General features: G+C 43.0%; 1 protein-coding gene across 4 annotated transcripts; it reads right to left on the bottom strand.

The window, feature by feature from the left end:
* Positions 1-45: 45 nt before the first annotated feature.
* LOC139569977 (pantothenate kinase 1-like) lies at positions 46-27,766 on the bottom strand. Of its 4 annotated transcripts, none has more exons than XM_071391384.1 (8): positions 27,211-27,766; positions 17,661-18,013; positions 17,026-17,279; positions 11,299-11,475; positions 9,100-9,156; positions 7,895-8,018; positions 5,790-5,915; positions 46-5,593 (listed from the first exon to the last, which is right to left on the bottom strand). In XM_071391384.1, exons 1-8 carry the CDS (start codon positions 27,467-27,469, stop codon positions 5,534-5,536), a joined length of 1,410 nt encoding a protein of 469 aa, XP_071247485.1. In that variant the 5' UTR covers positions 27,470-27,766; the 3' UTR covers positions 46-5,533. The 4 variants fall into 4 exon arrangements, with proteins under 4 accessions (XP_071247485.1, XP_071247487.1, XP_071247486.1 ...); XM_071391386.1 differs by lacking the exon at positions 27,211-27,766 and adding an exon at positions 25,594-25,861; XM_071391385.1 differs by lacking the exon at positions 9,100-9,156 and having other exon boundaries at positions 27,211-27,764.
* Between the last annotated feature and the right edge of the window lie 142 nt (positions 27,767-27,908).

The following is a 27,908-nucleotide window of genomic DNA, read 5'->3' as shown; positions in this document are numbered from 1 at the left end:
CCCTCCCTCTCCCTGACAGCATCAAAAATCACCAATTGACATCTCTATAGCTGTACAATTTTATTCCTTTTAGAAACAAAATGTCAATTTCAGTAGGTACACATTGCACACAATATTTTGTGTTCCTTTTCTTGTCATTTTTCTTAAGCAAGAGAGTTAAGCACTAAGCCTGCATTTACACAGGCAGCCCAATTCTGATCTTTTTCCACTAAATTGGTCTTTTGACCAATCAGATCAGCTCTTTTGCCAATAATTGGGCAAAAGATCAGAATTGGGCTGCCTGTATAAACGCAGCCTTACACACCGTAAATAACCATCTGGTTAGACATTTCATTAGTAGAGATTGCTGGTGGATATATTTATAGGTCTCCGTGTACATTCAGATCGATGATAGAAGGTCCATCCTCTAAAACCTTCCAGAATAAAATTCTGTTTTATTTCAAATTCAGCAGGACTCGAGCAGAAGAAAGTCACTCAAGATAAAACCAGATTCTCAGAGCAAATTTTGCATAATTCTTAACAATTCAAAACAGCTTTGAACAACCACTTACTCATTTTGGGTTATTGGCAGAGTTTGCAGCATTGCTAGGACATTATACCGAAGAGAGCTACTGCATAGCATGTTCTCTGTGATCAGAGATCAAACTCCTGTTCATTAACAACACTGTAATGAGCTGGTAAGGGAAAACGAAGACTTCTGCTTTAATGCCAATCACTCAATAGCACTTTAGTATGGGCAAGAAGTAATTGCTGTCCTTGTGCTGTGGCAAGCAATATCTCTGTACACAATACTGTACAAACAGAGCACTTACATAACACAGGTTTGATGGCTCAAGTCACGAGACGCAAACACAGTGTGTAAACACTGAGGAAGAGGAGCTTCGTATTGAGCCAGACTAACATACTAAAACGCTAACTTGAAGGGCCGTCACGTAGTCACAATGCTTCAATACTAGACTTGTAGGTGGTCTTCAGGTGTGACTAATACATGTATTTAACATATGGACCACTGAAAAAGGAAAAATACTTTATATTTAAACTAGACTCAACAAATTAGAGCTTTGGAAGCAAAGAGAAACGTAATTTCCTAATACTGCCTTCTCACAGCACAGGGACTTCAGTTACAGACATCTTTCCAGGACATTGTTTAGAGCATGCGTCAAACTCATTCCACAGAGGGCCGAGTGTCTGCGGGGTTTTCGCTCCTCCCTTGTACTTGATTGATGAATTAAAGTCACTAATTAGTAAAGAACTCCCCTCACCTGGGTTGTCTAGGTCAACATTTAAAAGGAAAAACCAGAAGACATGAGGCCCTCCGTGGAATGAGTTTGACACCCTTGGTTTAGAGACTTGAGGTGTTTCATCACTTCATTTCATCTTATCAGTAGTTGTGATACACACATGTAAAATTGGGACATACTTTTAAAATACATTTGAAAAGCTATTGGGGGTAATACATAACGAAATGGTAATCCAAGGTTTAGCCACTGATCCAGACTAGTACCAGGGGCTAATGTAAGGTCTAATTCAAATCATAAGAACATACATGCAAAGTTTGGGAACAGGGGGTACTTGGAATAACTCTCAGAGCAGACTGGCTATAGAACAACAAATAATACATACAACCACAAAAATCAAAAATTAAATAAAAAAAAGTCAAAATATTAATACAAAAAATATATTCTTTTTTTTTTTTTTTCACACAAAAAAAATCACAACAAAGTCAGAATACCCATGCTGATGAATGAAATGTACTAACCTGGCTGAACTCAATGTGGCAGCTGGCTGCAGTGGGGCTCTGATTTTAAAATAGGCCTAACTGGAGCCTTCACAAACAGCCACACTGATGCGTAAACACCTTATATGAAAAGACCCCCCCAAAAATGAAGAAAATGTATGGCACACACATGTACACTGAACAAAAACATAAAACACAACATGCAACACATTTCTAACATTTTACTGAGCTGCAGTTCATATAAGGAAATCAGTCAATTGAAATAAATAAATTAGGCCCTAATCTATGGATTTCGCATGACTGGGAATACAGATATGAATCTGTTGGTCTTTAAAAGAAAAAAGGTAGGGGCGTGGATCAGAAAACCAGTCAGTATCTGGTGTGACCACCGAATGTTGTCCCATTCCTCTTCAATGGCCGTGAAAAGTTGTTGGATATTGCCGGGAACTGGAACACGCTGTCGTACATGTCGATCCAGAGCATCCCAAACATGATCAATGGGTGACATGTCTGGCGAGTATGCAGGCCATGGAAGAACTGGGACATCTTCAGCTTCCAGGAATTGTGTACAGATCCTTGCGACATGGGACAGTGCATTATGCTGAAACATGACGGCGGCGGATAAATGGCACGACAATGGGCTTCAGGATCTCGTCACGATATCTCTGTTTATTCAAATTGCCATTGATAAAATGCAAATGTATTCGTTGTCTGTAGCTTATGCCTAACCATACCATAACCCCACTGCCACCATGGGGCACTCTGTTCACAACGTTGATGTCAGCAAACTCATCGCCCACACGTCATACACGTTGAGAGGCCAGTCGCATGTACTGCCAAATTCTCTACAACGACGTTGGAGGTGGCTTATGGTAGAGAAATGAACATTCAATTATCTGGAAACAGCTCTGGTGGACAGTCTTGCAGTCGGCATACCAATTGCAAGCTCCCTCAAAACTTGAGACATCTGTGGTGTTGTGTCATGTGACAAAACTGCACATTTTATAGTGGCCTTTTATTGTTCCCAGCACGAGGTGCACTTGTGTAATGATCATGCTGTTTAATCAGCTTCTTGATATGCCACATCTGTCAGGTGGATGGATTACCTTGGCAAAAGGAGAAATGCTCACTAACAGGGATGTAAAGAAATTTGTTCAAAATTTGAGAGAAGTAATCCTTTTGTGCGTACGGAACATTTCTAGGATCTTTTATTTTAGCTCATGAAAAAAATGAAATTAGCTCAACACTAATTATTACTAGATTTATAATTTAACCTTTATTTAACTAGGCAAGTCAGTTAAGGACAAATTCTTATGTACAATGACGGCCTACACCGGCCAAACCCTGACAACGCTGGGCCAATTGTGATACAGCCTGGATGTTGCGTTTATATATTTTTGTTCAGTTTATTTCCACTAAAAACAACACAAAGGCAACACATAGGGTTGAGTTGAGAAGAGGATGGCACCGAGTAGCCAGTAAGTGAACTGCTACCCAGTTTAACAACAGAGTGGCACCTGACCGGATGAGGCAATTAACCAACATGGAGCGAAGGAACGAAAAGGAACGACAGAACATTCTGTGACGTCGTAATGCCAAAGGTTGAGACATTAGATGCAACAGTATTATTCTAACAAAGCAATTTAGAAGTTGATGGATGAAATACATTTATGTTTCTTTTGACTACTTGTTGCTCAGTTAATTTTTTATTTATTTCAAATTTTATTTAACCTTTATTTAACTAGGCAAGTCAGTTAAGAAAAAAATTCTTATTTACAATGACGGCCTACACCGGCCAAACCCGGACAACACTGTTAATGCTTCCGTTTGAAATACCTAGGCCAACAGGTAATACATGCCTTGTGGTGGTCCTTCAATCTTTTAGTTACAAGCACATTCACATTGAATAGTTTTAACTGATGACTAGAACAAGTACTAATAGCAGCTATGGGAATTACTTTGGGGGCCAAAAGAGAGACTTCCTGTCCAAACTGCAGGTAATGGACCCTTTGTACTGGGTGAGGAACTCCCACAGACACAGGAAGACAAATCTCTTAAATCCCTATATAGATTAACTGCTGGCAGTAGTTATGTACCTTTCTTACAACTACAATAGATCAAAAAACACCAAAAAGTCCTTACTAGGCAATTCAAACACAAGGCAATTCTACAGCATGACTGGCTGTAGAGTGTGTGTCATCATGGGCCAGGGTTAGGAGAGGATGAGGCACTTTCTTAGTGAGGAAAGGCAGACTCATAATTCAGCTCTGTAGTGCAGCATCTTCGAAAAAACAACCAAAGTACCAAGATCACGACATATCTTGCAAAAGTGACTGTCATACTAGCAGATCACAGAACTCCATCACTAAAAAGAGAGTTTGAGGAGGTTGTGTAACCAATGTTTTTTTTTGAAAAACACTCCCATCACTGTTAACCATGCTGATAATAAAGCTATGATGATGGGTGTGTGCCACAGGCGAACGGAGAGTGGAGCCTTGGTGTGACACGCTTAATTAAAGGGCCGGCCCATGATGATGATGAAACAGCCTCTTGGTCCCTTCATTTGATACGAATGAAACTAAACCCTTTCCCCCTGTCTGCCATTTTGTTTTTTGTACATAGCTGGACAGAACATAAGCTAATTTTCCTCTATACCTCAGACGTAACTGGACTGTCAACACAAGTCAAATCTCAGCAGGTTTTGGCTTTAGTGCACCCTAGAACTACACAAATAGGTATTTACACACAGTGCTAAAAACAAAACACAGTTTCTGTGATCCTTAGCATTTACCTGCCACCCAGGGTTCATGACATGTGACATTACATTAGTTATATTAAAACCTCTATTTGAGGGGACTTTAGGGGAGGGAGTGAAAGGATATTTACAGTTAAATTATTAAATGGCTTTTCCCAGTTTTTTCCCAGTTTCTTGTGGTGGCTTCCGTGAAAACCTTTCAGCAGCTTCTATACAGACAACATGGGCATGTCTTCATGGCTCCTCAGACGACATGGGCATGTCTTCACGGCTCCTCAGACGACATGGGCATGTCTTCACGGCTCCTCAGACGACATGGGCATGTCTTCACGGCTCCTCAGACGACATGGGCATGTCTTCACGGCTCCTCAGACGACATGGGCATGTCTTCACGGCTCCTCAGACGACATGGGCATGTCTTCACGGCTCCTCAGACGACATGGGCATGTCTTCACGGCTCCTCAGACGACATGGGCATGTCTTCACGGCTCCTCAGACGACATGGGCATGTCTTCACGGCTCCTCAGACGACATGGGCATGTCTTCACGGCTCCTCAGACGACATGGGCATGTCTTCACGGCTCCTCAGACGACATGGGCATGTCTTCACGGCTCCTCAGACGACATGGGCATGTCTTCACGGCTCCTCAGACGACATGGGCATGTCTTCACGGCTCCTCAGACGACATGGGCATGTCTTCACGGCTCCTCAGACGACATGGGCATGTCTTCACGGCTCCTCAGACGACATGGGCATGTCTTCACGGCTCCTCAGACGACATGGGCATGTCTTCACGGCTCCTCAGACGACATGGGCATGTCTTCACGGCTCCTCAGACGACATGGGCATGTCTTCACGGCTCCTCAGACGACATGGGCATGTCTTCACGGCTCCTCAGACGACATGGGCATGTCTTCACGGCTCCTCAGACGACATGGGCATGTCTTCACGGCTCCTCAGACGACATGGGCATGTCTTCACGGCTCCTCAGACGACATGGGCATGTCTTCACGGCTCCTCAGACGACATGGGCATGTCTTCACGGCTCCTCAGACGTCTTCAACAGCTCCAGTAATGCCCCAACCGCTCCAAAATAGCCCTACAGAAAACATACAACGTGGTAAACATAGTATTATTACGACTACTCAAATACAGTACGAGTACTATTACAATACTCATGAATGGAATCAAGGAAATTGATTATGGAATCTGGGAGCTATGGAGTAGAGTTGACAGCTTTGTTAACATCCAGTCTGACAGAATCTCTTAAGTCCAACTCAAATCAAGTGTTGTACCTCGTGTTCTAAGAACAAGGCCTTCAGTTGTCCGTTGGACCAGAAGTCCATGGCGTAGGCCAGCAGCTTAGTAGACACGGTGTTGATCCGTAAGAAATTCCCAACAAACACAACTCTCTCGATTTTCTGAAAGCGAAAAGATCATGGTAGTAAAATAGTTCACGTATCCAATTCATTCGTTTTCCACCAAGAAGCCCATTATAAAACCAATAATCCTGCAAAACACAGATTAACAGTTCTGAATCATAACAACAGGAACGGTCAACATTTTAACAACATGTTTTCTTTGAGATGATTCAAGTTATTTTGACAAACTGATATTACAAAACACACAGAGAAGTACACTCACGTAATACTGCAGCAACATTGCAAGGAAAATACTCATTATGACCACAAGGTGGAGCTAAAAGACAGGAGTCCGCTGTATGTCATCGGCCCTGTACTCAATGTGAATCAATTTACAAAACGCCAGAGCTGAGAAGTCAGATGGACCTTGAAATGCTACATACAGTATATCTGTACTGCTGTGTCCCTGTAGAACTAAGCTGCCTTATACTGATTGTCCTGTCTGTACTATCAGTGACGCTAAAAACAAGTTCCTATCAACCATTGTTGTTTGGCAATGAACTATTCTATAGTTCCTGCTTTGGGAAACCGTCTACGGGCCAGTTGATGGCGGTGATCTGTGCTCTTTGATAGCCCTGTACAATGCTGCTTGATCCCCATGCCACAAGGCAACACTGTGAAGAAGCTGAGCGCATACAGAAAACCACCCAAATGACTAATATATGTGGTTAATATATGTGGTTGCTCTGGGTTAAGAGTTTCTGGTAATTGTACTAAACATGGAAATTCAAATAATACCTTTAAACAACTACTTCTCGTGAAAACATACACTACATGACCAAAAGTATGTGGACACCTGCTCGTCGAACTTCTCATTCCAAAACCATGGGCATTAATATGGAGTTGGTCCCCCCTTTGCTGCTATAACAGCCTCCACTCTTCTGGGAAGGCTTCCCACTAGTTGATGGAACATTGCTGTGGGAACTTGCATTCAGCCACAAGAGCATTAGTGAGGTCGGGCACTGATATTGGGCGATTAGGCCTTGCTCGCAGTTGGCGTTCCCAATTCATCCCAAAGGTGTCTTGACAAACCATTTCTGTATGGACCTCGCTTTGTGCACGGGGACATTGTCATGCTGAAACAGGAAAAGGCCTTCCCCAAACTGTTGCCAGAAAGTTGGAAGCACAGAATCATCTAGAATGTCATTGTATGCTGTAGCGTTCAGAATTCCCTTCACTGGATCTAAGGGGCCTAACCTGAACCATGAAAAACAGACCCAGACCATTATTCCTCCTCCACCAACCTTTACAGTTGGCACTATATGCCAAACCCAGATTCGTTCGTCTGACTGCCAGATGATGAAGCATGAATCATTACTCTAGAGAACACGTTTCCACTGCTCCAGAGACCAATAGCGGTGAGCTTCACACCACAGCAGCCGACGCTTGGTATTGCGCATGATGATCTTAGGCTTGTGTGCAGCTGCTCGGCCATGGAAACCCATTTCATGAAGCTCCCGACTAACAGTTAATGTGCTGACGTTGCTTCCAGAGGCAGTTTTGAACTCAATAGTGAGTGTTGCAACCGAGGACAGACGATTTTCACATGCTACTACGAGCTTCAGCACTCGGCGGTCCCGTTCTGTGAGCTTGTGTGGCCTACCACTTCGGGGCTGAGCCGTTGTTGCTCTTAGACGTTTCCACTTCATCAATAACAGCACTTACAGTTGACTGGGGAGCTCTAGCAGGGCAGAAATTTGACAAACTGACTTGTTGGAAAGGTGGCATCCTATGACAGTGCCAGGTTGAAAGTCACTGAGCTCCTTAGTAAGGCCATTCTACTGCTAATGTTTGTCTATGGAGATTGCATGACTGTGTGGTCAATTTTATACACATGTCAACAACGGGTGTGGCTGAAATAGCCAAATCCACTCATTTGAAGGCGTGTCCACATACTTTTTTATATATATAGTGTAAATGAGTGAATTAATGTTAATATGTAATTATGCAAACTGTATGGAGAATGCGTGCCTGGTTACCTCGTTGACGGCACACATGCGTGCGATGGAGCCTATGTTATTGGTGATGGTAACCAGCATAGCCCGGGCCAGGTCCTCTTTGCTGATGGAGTCTCGTTTCTCTTTGCTCATCATGTGGCCAAAGCTGTATGTTAAAAGGTCACCCCAGAACAGAAAAACAACAGAAGAATCAGAAAGGAAGCTCTTATTTAAAAAAAAGGTGCTTACATGAAAAATCGACAAAAATGTCTTTAATTTAAACAATACCAATTAGGGTTGCACAAGTGGACGATTCCCAGAATCAGGAGGGAATAAGCAGCAAATCCGTAATTCTCTGACCAGGATTTCTAGAAAACCAGGGAATTTATTGGTAGTTCCAGGAATTTCGCAACCCTAATACCAAATAAGATTGTTGTGTTAAAAATTGAAGGGAATTGAACATCTACCATAAGGCCGAGGCCGGTGATAAAGATCACTTCTGGGACAAGGACACTGATGTGTTACTGCACCAACAGGTAACTGCCAAAATAAAGGAAACACCAACATAAAGTTTCTGAATAGGGTGTTGGGCCTCCACAAGACAGAACATCTTCAAAGCACCTCAGCATAGATTCTACAAGTGTCTGAAACTCTATTGGAGGGATGCAACGCCATTCTTCCACCAGAAATTCCATAATTTGGTGTTTTGTTGATGGTGGTGGAAAACGCTGCCTCAGGCGCCGTTCCAGAATCTCCCATTTAGTGTTTTAATTAGGTTGAGATCTGGCGACTGAGACGGCCAGGGCATATGGTTTACATAGTTTTTTTTCATGCGCAACAAACCATTCAGTGACCACTCGTGCCCCGTGGATTGTCATCCTATGAGGGCATAACCATGGTAGCCAAAATAATGGCCAGCCCAGCATTGTTACACATGACCCCTAAGCGTGATGGTATTTAAATTGTTTAATCTCGGGAATCACAGCTGTGTGGAAGCACCTGCTTTCAATACACCGATCCCTCATTTACTCAAGTGTGTCCATTGTTTTGGCAGTTACCTGTACATTGCGCCTTATATCTGTGTACCTGCTTTAACAGTTCATTAACTACCGTAATAAACCACTTAATACTGGGTAACCATTGGTAATTAATTACAATGAGATTTCTCACATACTGAATTATTACCAAGAATTCATTCAGGATTAGTTGCAGGATTACTGTACTATTGTGGCTGTATGTAGGAGCACCTTTTCTCATCGGAGCTCTTCGGTACCAATGCTCCATTAGAAAATACCCCTGCATTTCTAAGAAACAAGAATTTAAATACCCCAAAATAAGTATATATTTCAAAAAAAACAATCTCAGTATGGCATATTTTCAGAATGAGCTCTTTGAAAATTATATTACAAAGTGTGTTTCATGTGCCATCCTCTTACGAATAAAAGCCTACATAATTCCACATAAATGTGAAGGCATGACTGGCCGGTTTATCGTGGTAGATATAGCATAATGTTCATCATCATAATTATGTTAATAATGATGATATAATGGTACATATCAGGGTTGGGGTCAATTACATATCAATCCCATTTAAATTCAGAAAGTAAACCAAAATCCAATACCACATTTTCCTCATTGAAGCATTGAAGAGAAGTGGAATTTCAGTGTATTACCTGAATTTACTGGAATTTAAATGGAATTAACCCCAACATATATTATCATAGTAGATATAAATATATATTATCATAGTAGATATAGATATATCTATATATAATCATGGTAGATATAAATGGTATACACACTCAGTGGCTAGTACCGGGTCGGACCACCTTTGCCTCCAAGACCAGACAATTCTTCTGGGCATTGAAACATTGCACAAATGGTATCAATGGACCTAACGTAACGGAATGACTTCATGCCTGCCTGTCTGCCTGCTTTATATATACACACTCAGTGAGCAGTTTATTAGATACACCACCCCGTTCATGACAATGGTTCACTCCTACAGGCAGACAGGCATCAAGGCATTCAGTTACTGTTCAACTGAACGTTAGAATGGGGAAAAACCAGTGAACTAAGCGGTTGAGCGTGGTACGATAGTCACGTGACGGTTCCAGTATCTCAGAAACGGACGGCATCCTGGGCTTTTCACGCACAACGTGTCTAGGGTTTCCTGAGAATGATGCGACAAACAAAAAACATCCAGTCAGTAGCAGTCCTGTGGGTGAAAACAGCTCGTTGGTGAGAAGAATGGCAAGAATCATGTAAGCTAACAGGCGGGCCACAAACAAACAGGTAAATAACGGCGCAGTACAACAGTGGTGTGCAAAACGGCATTTCGGGAATGCACAACTTGTCAGTCCTTGTCACAGATGGGCTACTGCAGCAGACGACCACACAGGATTGCACTCCTATCGGCTAATAACAAGAAGAAGAAGCGGCTCCAGTGGACACGTGATCACCAACACTGGACAACTGAGGAGTGGAAAAACAATCGCCTGATCCGCTGAATCCCGGTTCCTGTTGCGTCATGCTGATGGCAGAGTCAGTATTTGGCGTAAGCAGCGTGAGTCCATGGACCCAGCCTGACTAGTGTCAACGGTACAGGCTGGTGGCAGTGGTGTAATGGTGTGAGGAATGTTTTCCTGGCACAAGTTAGGTCCCTTGATACCAATTGAGCAACGTTTGAACGTCATACTGTATCTGAACATTGTTTCTGACCAGCTGTAGCCGTTCATGGCTACAGGAGGATCCAACCCGGTACTAGATGGGTGTACCTAATAAACTGGCCACCGAGTGTATATTAAGTGGTAGATATAGCTCATCATTCACGGAGTGTAAAAAAACATTAGGAACTCCTTCCTAATATTGAGTTGCACCTCTCCCTTTTGCCCTCAGAACAGCCTCAATACACCAGGACATGGACTCTACAAGGTGTTGAAAGCGTTCCACAGGGATGCTGGCCCATGTGGACTCCACTGCTTCCCACAGTTGTGTCAAGTTGGCTGGATGTCCTTTGGGTGGTGGACCATTCTTGATAAACACAGGAAACTGATGAACATGAAAAACGAGGCAGCGTTAAAGCTCTTGACACGAACCAGTGCGACTGGCACCTACTACCATACCACTTACATGTTTTACCTTGCCCATTCACCTCTGAATGGTAGACATACATAATCCATGTCTCAATGGTCTTAAAACGGAACAATCTTTCTTAAAACCGTCTCCTCTCCTTCAGCTACACTGATGAAGTGGATTTAACAAGTACACATCAATAAGGGATCATAGCGTTCACCTGGATTCACCTGGTCAGTCTGTTATGGAAAGAGCAGGTGTTCTTAATGTTTTGTACACTCAGTGTATATTATCATGGTAGATAGAATGGTATATATATTATCATGGTATATCCAGTATAATGCCCCAGTACTGAGTGGTCCTTTGCTCACCTTGAGGCCACAGCAGATCCTTGGAGGCTGAAACGCTCATAGTCTCCTCCGTAGATATCCTTCACCAGCTTGTCCACATTGCTGCTGTCCCCTCTGCTAGCCATATCCAGTGCCTCTTCAAACGTCTCACACCCCGTCAGCAAGCAGCACAGGCCCAGGAACGTACCCCCACCAAGACTGAGAGGAGGACACAGAGAAGGGATTAGGCCCAGGAACGTACCCCCACCAAGATTGAGAGGAGGACACAGAAAAGGGATTAGGCCCAGGAACGTACCCCCACCAAGACAGAGAGGAGCTCACAGAGAAAGGATTAAGCCCAGAAACGTACCCCCACCCAGACAGAGAGGAGGTCACAGAAAAGGGATTAGGCCCAGGAACGTACCCCCACCCAGACAGAGAGGAGGACACAGAGAAGAGATTGTTGAAACAGAGCCAAGAAAGGGAGAGGAGAGGCAGCTTCAAGGAAACTGAATGGACCATAGAGATCGTATTAAATGAAGTATTCTGATTTCTTATTCTATGGAAAAGACTCTCCAGCAAAAGCCTCAGGACCAGGAAGTATTTTTCCACTCAAGGTTGAAACCTAACCTGAGACATGCACATTATACTTGAATGCATTGACATGAATGGGAAATGTGTGACATTTTGTAGTTACACCCATGCGTGCTTAAAGTTAGGGTTTCATCCCTTATGCTGGGGAAGGGTCATTGAAAGGGGTCCTAAATTAATTTACAGCAGAGGCCTAAAAAGAAGTCTCTTCTCAGCCTGAGACAGGGAGAGTTAGTGGAGGTAGGCAGAACAGGTCCCATAAGCTGACCCCAAGGCCACCAGGAACGGTCACAAGGCCTCAGGAACGGTCACAAGGCCTCAGGAACGGTCACAAGGCCACCAGGAACTGTCACAAGGCCTCAGGAACGGTCACAAGGCCACCAGGAACTGTCACAAGGCCACCAGGAACTGTCACAAGGCCACCAGGAACTGTCACAATGACCTGGGTCGGCTCTCCTTGGTTACCCAAACACTTTTACCAATCCAGCCAAGTTATCCTTCTTTAAAAGAGCTACAGTGCCTTCAGAAATGATTGTCCACATGTCGTGTTACAGCCTGAATTTAAAATGGATTCAATTGAGATTTTTTTCATCACTGGCCTACACACAATACCCCATAATGTCAAAGTGGAATTCATTACAAATTAAAAGCTGAAATGTCTTGAGTCAATAAGTATTCAACCCCTAAAGTTATGGAAAGCCTTAATAAGTTCAGGAGTAAAAATGTGCTTAACAAGTCACATAATAAGTTGCATGGACTCTGAATACACGTTGTATATTCAGATCCACAGAACCAGACGCGCAGCTTGTGAACAGGCTTGGCAGGCAACTGTTTGGGGCCCCAGGCCGTTAGGGAGCTCCTGAGGGCTGACAAACTTTACTCCACAGCAATGTCTCAAAATGTGGCAACCACAGTGACCGCAACCCGCTCCCCATTAAACAACCAATGGACGATTTGCAATGACATCTCATGAGGAAACCTCCCTAAAGGGGCCCCATGAAGAAACTAAAAACAAATATTCTCTCAGCTCCAACGTGACAATGGAGAGAAGCACATTTGAAGAGTCACCTCCGTCTTTCAAATCCACTGTGTGGGAACATTTTGGATTCAGCGTTCAATACGACGACGAGGGTAAGAAGACCGTAAACAAACAAAGTACAGTCTGCAAGCGTTACTTTGCCACTGTCGGCTACTCGAGTGGAAACACTTCTAACATGTCATTTACGTGGCCCTCACCCGGCCGTATCCCTTGCAGGTGGAGCTGGAACTGGAGCAAGGAGAGTCCACTCGTTAGCCAAAACACAACAATCTCTCCCTGCTGCCTTCCATCAACAATTTGCTACAAATTCAGAAAAACATAAAGAAATAATCGAAAGCAGTGGGAGTATACATAGCCAAAGATTTGCAGCCCTGTTCGGTGGTGACTGACTCGGGATTTCGTCACTTGATGATTTCTTTTTTAAACCGGGTTACAATGTCCCCTCCCGCACATAATTCAGCAGCAAAGTAATTCCCAAACTCTATGAAACATCACAGAGAGACATTGAAAAGGAATTGACACAGACACCCTATCTAGCGCTCTCCACTGATAGTTGGACCTCCAGAGCAACTCAAAGCTACCTCACTGTGACGGTTCACTATGTACTGGAAGCTACCTCTCTGTGACGGTTCACTATGTACTGGAAGCTACCTCACTGTGACGGTTCACTATGTACTGGAAGCTACCTCTTGTTCACTATGTTACGGTTCACTATGTAGTGGAAGCTACCTCTCTGTGACGGTTCACTATGTACTGGAAGCTACCTCACTGTGACGGTTCACTATGTTCTGGAAGCTACCTCTCTGTGACGGTTCACTATGTACTGGAAGCTACCTCTCTGTGACGGTTCACTATGTTCTGGAAGCTACCTCTCTGACGGTTCACTATGTACTGGAAGCTACCTCTCTGACGGTTCACTATGTACTGGAAGCTACCCCACTGTGACGGTTCACTATGTACTGGAAGCTACCTCTCTGTGACGGTTCACTATGTACTGGAAGCTACCTCTCTGACGGTTCACTATGTACTGGAAGCTACCTCACTGTGACGGTTCACTATGTACTGGAAGCTACCTCTCTGACGGTTCACTATGTACTGGAAGCTACCTCACTGTGACGGTTCACTATGTTCTGGAAGCTACCTCTCTGACGGTTCACTATGTACTGGAAGCTACCTCACTGTGACGGTTCACTATGTTCTGGAAGCTACCTCTCTGACGGTTCACTATGTACTGGAAGCTACCTCTCTGTGATGGTTCACTATGTACTGGAAGCTACCTCTCTGTGACGGTTCACTACGTACTGGAAGCTACCTCTCTGACGGTTCACTATGTACTGGAAGCTACCTCTCTGTGATGGTTCACTATGTACTGGAAGCTACCCCACTGTGACGGTTCGCTATGTAGTGGAAGCTACCTCTCTGTGACGGTTCACTATGTACTGGAAGCTACCTCTCTGTGACGGTTCACTATGTACTGGAAGCTACCTCTCTGTGACGGTTCACTATGTTCTGGAAGCTACCTCTCTGACGGTTCACTATGTACTGGAAGATACCTCTCTGACGGTTCACTATGTACTGGAAGCTACCTCTCTGTGACGGTTCACTATGTTCTGGAAGCTACCTCTCTGTGACGGTTCGCTATGTAGTGGAAGCTACCTCTCTGTGATGGTTCACTATGTAGTGGAAGCTACCCCACTGTGCCGGTTCACTATGTACTGGAAGCTACCTCTCTGTGACGGTTCACTATGTACTGGAAGCTACCTCTCTGTGACGGTTCACTATGTACTGGAAGCTACCTCTCTCTGACGGTTCACTATGTACTGGAAGCTACCTCTCTGTGACGGTTCACTATGTACTGGAAGCTACCTCTCTGTGACGGTTCGCTATGTACTGGATTGGGAGATGAAGAGCTGTGTTGCAAACTCGTCCTCTGTATGCGAGTCATACAAGCGCACACTTTTCTTAAATATAAAGACACCGAAACCGTACCGTGGCCCACAAACCATGATACATACCGAACCGTGGGCCCACTGTACCGTTGCATCCCTAATCAATAGACCCAGTCAATACAAAGATACAGGCATCCTTTCTAACTCAGTTGCCGGAGAGGAAGGAAACCGCTCATGGATTTCACCATGAGGCCAATGGTGACTTTAATAAACAGTTACAGAGTTTAATGGCTGTGATAGGAGAAAACTGAGGATGGATCAACAACATTGTACCTACTCCACAATATTAACCTAAATGAAAGAGTGAAAAGAAAGAAACCTGTTCAGAGTACAAATATTCAAAAAAATGCATCCTATTTGCAACAAGGCACTAAAGTAATACTGCAAGAAAATGTGTAAAAGCAACTAACTTTTTGTCCTGAATACAAAGTGTTATGTTTGGGGCAAATCCAAAAAAACACATTACCGTGTACCACTTTCCATAGTGGTGGTTGCATCATGTTATGGGTATGCTCATAATCGGACTGGGGAGTTTTTCAGGATAAAAGAAATGAACGGAATGGAGCTAAGCATAGGCTAAATCACAGAGGAAAACCTGGTTCAGTGTGCTTTCCACCAGACATTGGGAGATTAATTCACATTTCAGCAGGAAAATAACCTAAAACACAAGGCCAAATCTACAAGATGACAGTAAATGGTCCTGAGCGTCCGAGTTACAGTATTGACTTAAATCTGCTTGAAAATCTATGGCAAGACCTGAAAATGGTTGTCTAGCAATGATCAACAACCAATTTGAAAGCGCTTAAAGAATTTTGAAAAGAAAAATGGGCAATGTTGCACAACCCAGGTGTGGAAAGCTCTTAGAGACTTACCCAGATAGACTCACAGCTGTAGTCGCTGCAATAAGGTGCTTCTACAAAGTATTGACTCAGGGGTGTATAATACGTATGTAAATTAGATATATCTGTATTTCATTATTATTATTTTTTTTAAATGTGCTAACATTTTTAAAACATGTTTTCACTTAGTCATTATGGGATATTGTGTGTAGATGGGTGAGATTACAAAAATATATTTAATCCATTTTGAATACAGGCTGTAACAAAATGTGGAATAAGTCAAGGCGTCTGGATACTTTCATAAGGCGTTTTAACTGAAAGCTAAAAAATCCCATTGAAAATCTGTGGAAAGACTTGAAGATTGCTGTTCACACCCGCTCCCCAGCTAACTTAACAGAGCTTGATAAAATCTGCAAGGAAGAATGGGAGAAAATACCCAAATCCAGATGTGCAAAGCTGATACAGACATACCTAAGCTGTTTCAAAGCTGATACAGACATACCTAAGCTGACTCAAAGCTGATGCAGACATACCTAAGCTGACTCAAAGCTGATGCAGACATACCTAAGCTGACTCAAAGCTGATACAGACATACCTAAGTTGACTCAAAGTATTGACTCAGGGGTGTGAATACTCTGTATTTCATTTTCAATAAATTATCCTAAAGAAAATTCTAAAAACTTGTTTTCACTGTTATTATGCGGTATTTGTGTGTAGATGGGCAAGGCTGTAACACAACAAAACGTGGAATAAGTCAAGGGGTATGAATATTATCTGTAGGCACTGTAAATACCAGCATGAGCTCTGGTTCACCCCAGTACCGTTTTCTATTTAGAGACGTTCCAAGGTTGAACTGGTGTAAATATAGACTGTCCTTGTGCAACGAGCAGACAGACAGTACCTACTGTCTGGGGAACAAGGTGCACATAAAGCACTTCGTATTCTGACGTAGACGTTGTTCAACCTGGCTTGCTAATAACAATAAAGTAGTCTAACTATTATTCAACTACAAAAAAAAAAAGAAGCTTAAGACGAATGACGCACAGCAGTGGTAAATTATTGCTTTTCTCTGTAATCTCTGTTGATGATTCTCTCTTCTTATGAAGATTTTACAGTTCCTTTCTGTGCAATGACACCCGCCATGCTTTAAAACTCTTTATTTGGGTCATTCACCTGGGAAAACCCAGTTCACTGCTGATAAATAACATTGATTTTGAATTGGCACTGGTGAACAGCACTGTCCTTAATAGCCTAAACATTTCATATTTTAAACACTACCATAAATGCTGACCTTCAAGGCTTTTAAAAATGTCACATATAATCCCTGTCTGTTTTTTGCTCTGTGCTTTACCTGGTACCGGTGACCCGTTTGTAGTCATCTTTGGAGTACACAGCCAGGATGCTAACCCCAGATCCAATGTTGACCAGCAGCATAGGGAACGGGTCGGCCAGACTGCACGGTGTCTTCACACTGTTCTGGGTGTCTGACGGGTTCTCCAAGTAGTAACATTGAGGGTGGCCGTTGAAGCTCACGGAGTCCACATAGAGCAGGCCATGAATCAGACAGTCAAGCTCATCCAGCTTCAACAGCTCTAAATCAGCCATCTGTAGAGGGGGAGGAGGTGGGAATATGGTAGGGAGAGTGAAAGAAAGACAGAAAGTGGTGTGAGGCAAATCATGCAGAGTAAAATCTCAGCATGTGCATAAAGCAAACAGCAGTCAGGGTTAATGACTGGTTATATAACAAAGCAGGTCTGGGGCCACAGAGAAGCACAGTGAACCACAGTGAAGTTTATGACAGCACACCATGTTTCTGCAACACTGGTACAGTAAAGCACAGGGCTCAAAAAGTCCAGAGCCCACTGTTTTAAACTAACGTATTGACACTCTCCTTCCCCACTTACCGGCCTCCGTGTCACAGAGGAGAGAGGACAGAGAAGTCGAGGACGGTCTTTTGCCCAAAAGGAGATTCTCCCGATCACTCACCGTTCTGAAGTCATTCTCAAACTTGTAGGCCCCTCCGCCAGTGGCGCAGAGCGTGGTGTGAAGGCTGGAGAAGTTCTTGTCGCTTCCCATCTGGATGAAGCGGTGCATGGCCTGCGTGGGGAAACGGATGAAGTGCAGGTTGCCCGTCCGGCCACACATGGTCAGGTTCTTCAGTTCCAGGTGGACGTCTCGGACACCCGTCTTCCCGTACGCCGTGTTGGAGGTCAAGTAGCGGCGGATGCTCTTCAGGTTTTCCACTTCTTCCTGTTCCTCCTCCACCGTGATGTCCTTAGGCTCGAAGTAGACCAGCTTCACCAGAGTACCGCCGATGTCCATCCCGAACCAGGGGAAGGCTGTCAAGGCAAAGCATGAGATACATTTGATTTGATACATAAATCATTGAAGGTGTTATTACCACGTCGTTTCCCTGTTGTTTCAGCAAACTGAAGTGTTACTAAGAGTCAAAGCATCAACCCAGTCATCAGCAAATAACCCGTCTGTCTGCATTTAAATGTCAGCTAAAATACCACGCATAATAGGAAACTGTTGTCATAGGAATACACTTGAGATTTCCATCCAATGATACTCTCACAAGGAAGCTGTGACCCGGCCTATTTCACAGGTCAGATGGCCATGTGACTGATGTGAACTAGTTCTGCGTAAGAGAGAGAAGATTTCCTTGTTCCTGGCAAGTCCAGTCATGGTGGTGGAATGGGTCCAATATCTGTCTTCTTAGGTTAGCCTTAGATCTATCATCAATATTAGCTTTACTGTGACAAAGGCCCTAGGGTATAGATAGGCCCAGGTTTGCGCCAATTGTCCATGTACTTAGTTGGAAAGCAAGACAGCGACAGTATTTTTTAATTTTGCCTCTACATTGTGTCCCATCATCTTATTTGAGATATTTCAGTGACTGGTGGTGCCATTTTAAGTAGGTTATTTGTACATCTGTCCGCTTACGCATGCAGACCAGGCAGATAGGTGGAGTAAATGTTTGATTTTTAAAACACATGTAGCCTACCCAGCCACCGTAGGCTAAATCCACAGCTACAACAGAGAGAGCTCAAGTTTCCATGGAAACCTTATTTCAAGATGAATATTTTCTAGTTTGCCTGAAGCGGCTGTGTTTTTCTTTTTTGGCGGGGGGGGGGGGGGGGCGCATTACAGGGTTACCTAGGGTAGCCTAGTGGTTAGAGAGTTGGACTAGTAACCGAAAGGTTGCAGGTTCGAATCCCCGAGCTGTCGTTCTGCCCCTGAACAAGGCAGTTAGCCCACTGTTCCTAGGCCGTCATTGTAAAATGAGAATTTGTTCTTAACTGACATGCCTAGTTAAATAAAGGTAAAATAAAAAATATTTCAGGGACTAACCTACATTGAGATGCATCATAGAATGAGGTCTCTTTGCTGGTAGACTAGTTATTCTGTTGTAAAGCAGCCTCTTCGCTGGTCAAATGTCATATCTAGGTTTAGGAGAGTCACTGCCTGACAAGAGGCAAAGTCCACGTTGAGATTATGACTCTCAGAGTTTATTAGTGTGCAAGACCTCTATAAAGTGATTATATAACAATCTGCTAGAACTGGTTATGCCATATCTGGGAAGTGAACCTTCAACTGATAGTGACACCAAGGTCTACTGCTACAACCATTCCTTAGGTTGAAGGACATAACCCTAACAACTGACTGAATGAGACTAGGGCTTTCCTTAGGTTGAAGGACATAACCCTAACAACTGACTGAATGAGACCAGGGCCTACCTAGCATTCCTTAGCTTGATGGATTACTAGATGAGAGGCAAACCAGCCTCCCGAGTAGAGGAATCATTCTTTATCAGGGAGAAGGGCTAGGGGCAGGTGGGGTAGTAGAATCATTCTTTATCAGGGCTAGGGGCAGGTGGGGTAGTAGAATCATTCTTTATGAGGGCTAGGGGCAGGTGGGGTAGTAGAATCATTCTTTATGAGGGCTAGGGGCAGGTGGGGTAGTAGAATCATTCTTTATCAGGGCTAGGGGCAGGTGGGGTAGTATAATCATTCTTTATCAGGGCTAGGGGCAGTAGAATCATTCTTTATGAGGGCTAGGGGCAGGTGGGGTAGTAGAATCATTCTTTATGAGGGCTAGGGGCAGTATAATCAATCTTTATGAGGGCTAGGGGCAGGTGGGGTAGTAGAATCATTCTTTATCAGGACTAGGGGCAGTAGAATCAATCTTTATCAGGGCTAGGGGCAGGTGGGGTAGTAGAATCATTCCTTATCAGGGCTAGGGGCAGTAGAATCATTCTTTATCAGGGCTAGGGGCAGGTGGGGTAGTAGAATCATTCCTTATCAGGGCTAGGGGCAGTAGAATCATTCTTTATCAGGGCTAGGGGCAGGTGGGGTAGTAGAATCATACTTTTTCAGGGAGCACATGAAAGTCACCTCACCAGTGAGACTCCTGCCCTGTCCAGCTGTAGGACTTTTGTGTGAGTGACTGAGTGAGAAAAGAGTTGGAATTTGGTTTACTTTCTTAATTGACTGGAATTTAAATGGAGTTCAACCCTGGTGTAGTCCACCACACTCCAACCTTCCTCTTCATTTCCATTATAAACCAAGAGACCAGAACCCAACCTTCACCGGATCATATTGTTGTGTTGATTGTATTGTGTAATGTTGTTTTGATTGCTAATGCCTTCTTGGACAGGTCTCAAAACAGTGCCTCTCAATGGGCTTTTCCTGGTGAATAAAGGTTAAATAAAAAAAAATCGAAGTAAAATTGACCTACACATAGCAGTGAAACCTGTGTCAGTGTCCACAAAACATGTTACCTATCTGTGAACTGTAACTAGTGGTAGAAAATGTACCTGACCGATGGTACCTGGTCTCTAATCTGGGATCTCTCTTTATGAGAGCTGTTCTGTGCAAACAAAGATAACCACATTTTCAAAACAGGCTGTTCACCCTCACTTCCTTCACTGACTGTGTCAGATACACACTCCTGGGTGAAGTTTCCCCTAACTACAGATCTAGGATCAGCTTCCCCAAACCCAATCCTAACCTTAACCATTAGTGTGGAAAATGCTAAACTGATCAGTGTCCACTTCACACTACTCCCTGGATGCTCTATAGAAAGCCTTTATATTGGTTAGCCTACTCTGTGGTTATAGCAAAACGTTTTCCAAACGCGTCTAATTTTGAATTTTTCTGCAGTGGCTGCCAAATAACCTGCTGTGGTGTTATGATTCATTGATACTAAAAAGTTACAGCATATTTAAGTAGCTTATTGTTCAATTCATTACCAGCTGAGATGTAGGCAAATTGTAAGAGTGTTTTCTTTAACCAACTGATGCAGTACTTCATGCAATATCCCTGGGGAAGATAACCTATAGCTATAATAATCAATGGTAAATGTTAAGACTTGAGGTTATCCAAATGACAGCTCAGCAAGAATGTTGAGGGCATTGCCAAGCTGAATGTGCAATTTTAATCTTGTGTAATAGGCTACACCACTTCAGGTCAATCAGGGCTGATTTCAAATCTCTATAATTACACTGATATTGATCACACCATTCAGGTAAATTTTGTGTTACGGATATTGTCATCTATAGCCTCAGTTTGTATTTACATTTTAGTAATTTAGCAGACACTTATCCAGAGCGACTTACAGGAGCTATTAGAATTATGTGCCTTGCTCACAGGCACATCAACACACTTTTCAACTAGTTGATTCCAACCAGCAACGCTCTTAACCACTAGACTACCTGCCACCCCGTATGCCTTTTATGTGACTACATGCTGCATGGCATTAGACAAAGTTAGTGGTTAAAATAATATAGTTGATGGTTTAAATGGCTTCAGTGAACTTGAAGTATGCATTACAACATCAGCATGTGAAAAATCTCAGGGTCAGACCCATCAAATGGCACCAAAGATCACCATTGAGATTTGAAACACCGGATTAATTATTAACCAACATATAGGCTTTGTTGTGAACATTAGGCTCTTTCCAAAAACCTAATCGGAATACTGATACCATAACACACTGGAAAAGACCAAGACATTAACTGCTGGTGTGGATTGGAGCTTCCACTTGAAATCTCATTGAGGTACCTCTAAAATAGTGGTTCCCAAACTGTGGGGCGCGCCCATTAAATGAACTCAGTCCGGCTTTCAATTTACACTTGAAAGTTGTAACAGTAGAATCCTCTTGTCATGTCAGTAATTGCATACCTTAAGAGAGCTATGTATAACTTACCAAAAATCAACTAGCCAATGTCAGCTAACGTTTTTTTATAGAGGTCGACCGATTAATCGGAAATCGATTTTTTGTTTTTGTTTACACCTTTATTTAATTAGGCAAGTCAGTTAAGAACACATTCTTATTTTACAATGACGGCCTAGAAACGGTGGGTTAACTGCCTTGTTCAGGGGCAGAACGACAGATTTTTACCTTGTCAGCTCAGGGATTCAATCTTGCAACCTTACGGTTAACTAGTGCAACGCTCTAACCACCTGCCTTACGAGGAGCCTGCCTGTTACGCAAATGCAGTAAGAAGCCAAGGTAAGTTGCTAGCTAGCATTAAACTTATCTTTAAAAAAAACAATCAATCAAAATCACTAGTTATAACTACACATAGTTGATGATATTACTAGTTTATCTAGCGTGTCCTGCGTTGCTCCAACGCGTACCTAACCATAAATATCAATGCCTTTCTTAAAATCAATACACAGAAGTATATATTTTTAAACCTGCATATTTAGCTAAAAGAAATCCAGGTTAGCAGGCGATATTAACCAGGTGAAATTGTGTCACTTCTCTTGCGTTCATTGCACGCAGAGTCAGTGTATATGCAACAGTTTGGGCCGCCTGGCTCATTGCAAATTAATTTGCCAGAATTTTAAATAACATTGAAGGTTTTACATAACATTGAAGGTAATTATGACATAACATTGAAGGTTGTGCAATGTAACAGGAATATTTAGACTTATGGATGCCACCCGTTAGATAAAATACGGAACGGTTCTGTATTTCACTGAAAGAATAAATGTTTTGTTTTCGAGATGATAGTTTCCGGATTCGACCGTATTAATGACCTAAGGCTCGTATTTCTGTGTGTTATTATGTTATAATTAAGTCTATGATTTGATAGAGCAGTCTGACTGAGCGATGGTAGACACCAGCAGGCTCGTAAGCATTCATTCAAACAGCACTTTCGTGCGTTTTGCCAGCAGCTCTTCGCAATGCTTCAAGCATTGCGCTGTTTATGACTTCAAGCCTATCAACTCCCGAGATTAGGCTGGTGTAACCCGATGTGAAATGGCTAGCTAGTTAGCGGGGTGCGCGCTAATAGCGTTTCAAACGTCACTCGCTCTGAGACTTGGAGTAGTTATTCGCCTTGCTCTGCATGGGTAACGCTGCTTCGAGGGTGGCTGTTGTCAATGTGCTCCTGGTTCGAGCCCAGGTAGAAGCGAGGAGAGGGACGGAAGCTATACTGTTACACTGGCAATACTAAAGTGCCTATAAGAACATCCAATAGTCAAATAGAGAGAAATAGTCCTATAATTCCTATAATAACTACAACCTAAAACTTCTTACCTGGGAATATTGAAGACTCATGTTAAAAGGAACCACCAGCTTTCATATGTTCTCATGTTCTGAGCAAGGAACTTAAACGTTAGCTTTTTTACATGGCACATATTGCACTTTTACTTTCTTCTCCAACACTTTGTTTTTGCATTATTTAAACCAAATTGAACATGTTTCATTATTTATTTGAGGCTAAATTGATTTTATTGATGTATTATATTAAGTTAAAATAAGTGTTCATTCAGTATTGTTGTAATTGTCATTATTACAAATAAAAAATACATTTATAAAAAATAAAAATAAACATTTATTATTATTTTTTTTTATTTTTTTTTTATTTTTTTTTATTCGGCCGATTAATCGGTATCGGCTTTTTTTTGGTCCTCCAATAATCGGTATCGGCGTTGAAAAATCATAATCGGTCGACCGCTAGTTTTTTAGACCATAGATTTTGTTGTAATGTTTGAGCCACTCAAATATCACATAATACACATTAGACATGGCAAAATGTATAGAATTGTAACAAAATTAGCTTTAAAACGGCTAAATGTTCTCTGCACCTCATGACAAAATTTCTAGAATTGCAGAAAATAAGCTTTAAAAACCTGCTAAATTTTTTCTTCGCCAACAAGACGGGTGGTAATAGTTTGTGTCATGAGCAGTGCTTGTGCCCATAGAAATAGACATGGGGTGCGGGTTGTTTTCCAATGCTAGAAGGTTTGGGAAGTTTGGGAACCCCTCCTCTAAAAACAGAGGGGGGACTTGCAACCAACCTGGACTCAGGGGTAGACGTAACATAGTACATGGAAATCCGAGAACACTCCAATTAGTATGATATGTTACAATTCATATTGTATGTATTAATATGCTACAAATTTGCAAAATGTATGATATGTTACAAATTTTAATTTGATGTTAGCTAGGTGGCTAACATTAGCTAGGCTAGGGGTTAAGGTTAGAGTTAGGCTAAAGTGTTAAGGTTCGGGGTAGGGTTAGCTAACATGCTAAGTATTTGCAAAGTAGCTCAAAAGTAGTAAATAGTTGCAAAGTTACTAATCATCTAAAATCCTAAATTTCCCCATGATGAGACTCAAACATGCAACCTTTGGGTTGCTAGACGTTCGCGCTATACTCCTGACCAACCCAATTTTGTGCAACTGCAGCCTGCAATTCAGGGCGTTCCTGCATGTGGGCATCAAGCATCTGCAGGAACGCTCTCGAGCATCCCATTAGTTCCTTCAAGTACACCCCTCCACCCCTTCGACCATCCCATTGGTTCCTGAATGAATGCCCCCCCCCCAGCACCCCATTGTCCCCCCCTTCTCAATACCACAGCAGACGGGAGGCAAGGGTGACAGTGTGCTAGCTAGCTTGATAGTTAGCGACACAGTGTGCTAGCTAGCTTGATAGTTAGCGACACAGTGTGCTAGCTAGCGTGATCATTAGCGACACTGTGTGCTAGCTAGCGACACAATGCATTCGCTCACTTGATAGTTAGCGAAACGGTGTACTAGCTAGCTTGATAGTTAGCGACACTATGTCACCCCCGCCTCCCACCTGCCAGTGTCCTCCTTTGGACTAGCTGGCTAAGCTAACACACTGTGTAATTCGCTGCCGCCTGCCAAACACCTGCCATCACCGTTAAGAGAATTGCGGGAAAACAGTACCTGGCAGTTGGGGGTGAAGGACACTGTCTACCAGTGTAGGGCTCGCTACTGTTGTCACCCCCGCCCATTCTTCTGTGGAGTTTATTGACAGCTGGCATCCAACATGATTGTGCATTAATGACCCCTACTTCACTGGAGCGCCCCCACCTCCCACCTGTGCTAACTTACAAATGGATCAATGAAAGTATAATGAGGGGTTGCTGCAGATGCAGGAATGCCTCGAATTGGGCACCGCAATTGTACCCTTCTCGACCAACCACCCTACTTTCGTTTTTGCCTTAATTAACCTTTTGTCTTATGTAAAGGTAACATATCATACTAATTTGAGTATCTCGGATTTATATTTACTATGTTACGTCTAGTCTATGAGACCAGGCTGGCGCGACAACTAGGGCACAGCAGACAATTCTCTCTCTCAGGTCTAACACAATTAGAGATGGAGCAGAGGAATGCCGACTAGCATGCTAAGCCAGTGGACCGCTGAACTTGCCCTAGGTCTTTTCTAGAAAGAAACTCAGCTCAACAACGCCGAAGAGAATGTTTCACAATGTCACAGAGATTGTTGTTCAATAATGGCAGTTCAGAAGTACCCTACTTGTGACAAGTGTAATCTACGATGACAAATTAACACTTTACACGATTCCCATCAAATGTTCTAGTTTCGTGAGTCTGACATTCCACTGTCATGTAAACAATAGCAAACAACTTACCTGGCTTCTTTACATTTCTCAGCTTCATAGTGATGCACGCAGGTGCATTCAAAAACACTTATTAATACCCGAAAAAATACAGGCATGCAAAGTTAAGATCAGTGTTTACAAATATTTTAGATTCCCCAGTTTATACAGCAAAGAAAATGCAACTTTTTTGCACTGTGACTTCGACTAAAAGTTTGAACTTCTTGAACAGCATCCTAGAAACCAGGGAAGGGAATTTTGTACATTTGGGGGCGGTGTCCTGGCTCTTTAACCCAGCCTTGCGGAGACAGAGGGCGGCCGCTAATTGGCCGAAGTACGCCAAGCCTTCTTATCAGGAGCCATTTCAGCACAACTTCTGACTGAGAAGACACCAATCACGGTGCACCCATTGCAAAAACAAAAGGAGTCACATAGTTTCTAAAACAACGTAGCTGGAACTAACAATAGCTAATATCCAGGACATGTTCCTTAAGATGAGAAAAAAATAGTTTAATAGAATGGTTTGCTGACAGACAAAAGCAGTCATGATAGTCGCAGTCCCTTGAATCAGAATCGCCTTTATTCGCCAAGCACATTTACAATGGGTTACACGGAAGTGCCTACCCGGAATTTGACTTGGTTAACTTGTGCTGCTATAACAGTACCTCTCCTCGCCCCGAAGCAGGGACCCTCTGCACACATCGACAACAGCCACCCTCGAAGCATCGTTACCCATCGCTCCACAAAAGCCACGACCCGTGCCTAACAAGGGGAACAACTACTTCAAGGTCTCAGAGCGAGACGTCACCGAATGAAACGCTATTAGCGCGCACCCCGCTAACTAGCTAGCCATTTCACATCGATTACAATGCCAACAATGTAGGCTACAGCTGATTATTTAAACCGTTTGATTCCATCAACTACCTAGCGATAGACAAAATATAGGCCTACAGTATATACTGTACAATACCCCGTGGCTGCCTTGCAAACACATGATTATACAAGATGTCAGTATCTTCCTTGTATAGCTATGGCCAGCTGACTTATGCAACGTCTCTACATTCAACTACCTGCAGCATGCAGTGTAACCGGGTGGGTATAATTTACATGCCAACATGCAACGCATACAAAGTTGTATAGCGGCAGAATAAGATACTGGGGAGTGGGCAATTTGGTAACGTTTTTCCCGAACAATGTCTATCCTCACTCTGGTATCCTATGGACAATCATTAAGAATAATCTACGTGGTGAGTTGATGCCTATTCGTCAGCTAACTAGGTGAATTGATCATGCTACTTTGCATACATTGTTGGAACGTTCCACAAATTATACCCACCCCGTGTAACCTAGTGGTTTTCAAACATCTCCCCGGGGACACCCAGGCGGTTCACAATGTTATTGCCCTGAACTAGCTCACCTATTTAAGTGCTAGCTGAGTAGTTGACAAGTTGCACCAGGTGTGAATGTGATAGCAGTGGAATAGTTCAAATAGATGGAATGGCTTGGGGGGGGGGGTAACCGAGGAAAATATTTGAAAACCCCTGATGTAGCCTAATGTAACATATTGTAATTGTGTCATTTGATGAGTAAACCCAAAAATTACTAAATGCAAAATCTACACCTGTAAAACCCATTGACAGCGACACTTACGTGGTCTGTTCTTCTTCACTGATTCAACTCTTCTTCGTAACCTGCATCTTTTCGCAGGGGAGGACCCATTGGCTTCGACGTCATCGGTATGCAGATAATGGTAGTGTTCAACGTTGCTAGTACCGCCACTACAGTTTCCACTTGAATTGTATGCATTGCATCCACCTTTGCTAGCCTGAGAATGAAACCCCCTTTGCAGTCCATTGGCGTAACACAATCCCGACCCATTTTTATCGATAATTGATTTGGCTTTATCCATTGTTGCAGCTAACTAGCTACGTATGATAGAAGATGATACCAAGCTAAAGGAAACGAGCTGCTATCACTATAGCTGACATTCGCTCATGCGATAAAATGCAACCCTGTGCGCACGCTCAATAAAAAAAAAAAGTGTTTCATATGAAATTGCTCTTAAATGGTAGAAAATATTTATCCGCTCTTGGTACCGATAACTTTTATTCTGTTGATAAAAAGTGTGAAGACCTATCCGCTAAAACACGGTTTGGTCTAGGTCACTGTCGGTCATTTTCCCACTTTACAGTCCGCTGTCGGAGTCAAACTGCCAGGTTGTTAGCTAGCTAGTTACGTCACACACAATGGCTCCTCGAACCCGTTTACCCTCCAGGGGACACAGGCAATGCGCTCCTGTTCTATACAGAAAATACAACCAAGCATTCAGGTTTACATGCATAAAAAGT

Source organism: Salvelinus alpinus, chromosome 3 (assembly GCF_045679555.1).
Source record: "Salvelinus alpinus chromosome 3, SLU_Salpinus.1, whole genome shotgun sequence".
Classification (NCBI taxonomy): Eukaryota; Metazoa; Chordata; class Actinopteri; order Salmoniformes; family Salmonidae; genus Salvelinus; species Salvelinus alpinus.
Note: the sequence above shows the minus strand (reverse complement) of the source record. Positions and strands in the feature narration are given on the sequence as shown.

Excerpts from the sequence above, each read along its gene's own strand:
- LOC139569977 (XM_071391384.1), bottom strand. The coding sequence starts at position 27,469 with ATGGATAAAGCCAAATCAATTATCGATAAAAATGGGTCGGGATTGTGT. Across the intron at positions 18,014-27,210 it reads AGTGAAGAAGAACAGACCAC|CCTTCCCCTGGTTCGGGATG; the intron begins GTAAGTGTCGCT and ends TTGCCTTGACAG. Across the intron at positions 5,916-7,894 it reads GCATGTGTGCCGTCAACGAG|AAAATCGAGAGAGTTGTGTT; the intron begins GTAACCAGGCAC and ends TTTCGCTTTCAG.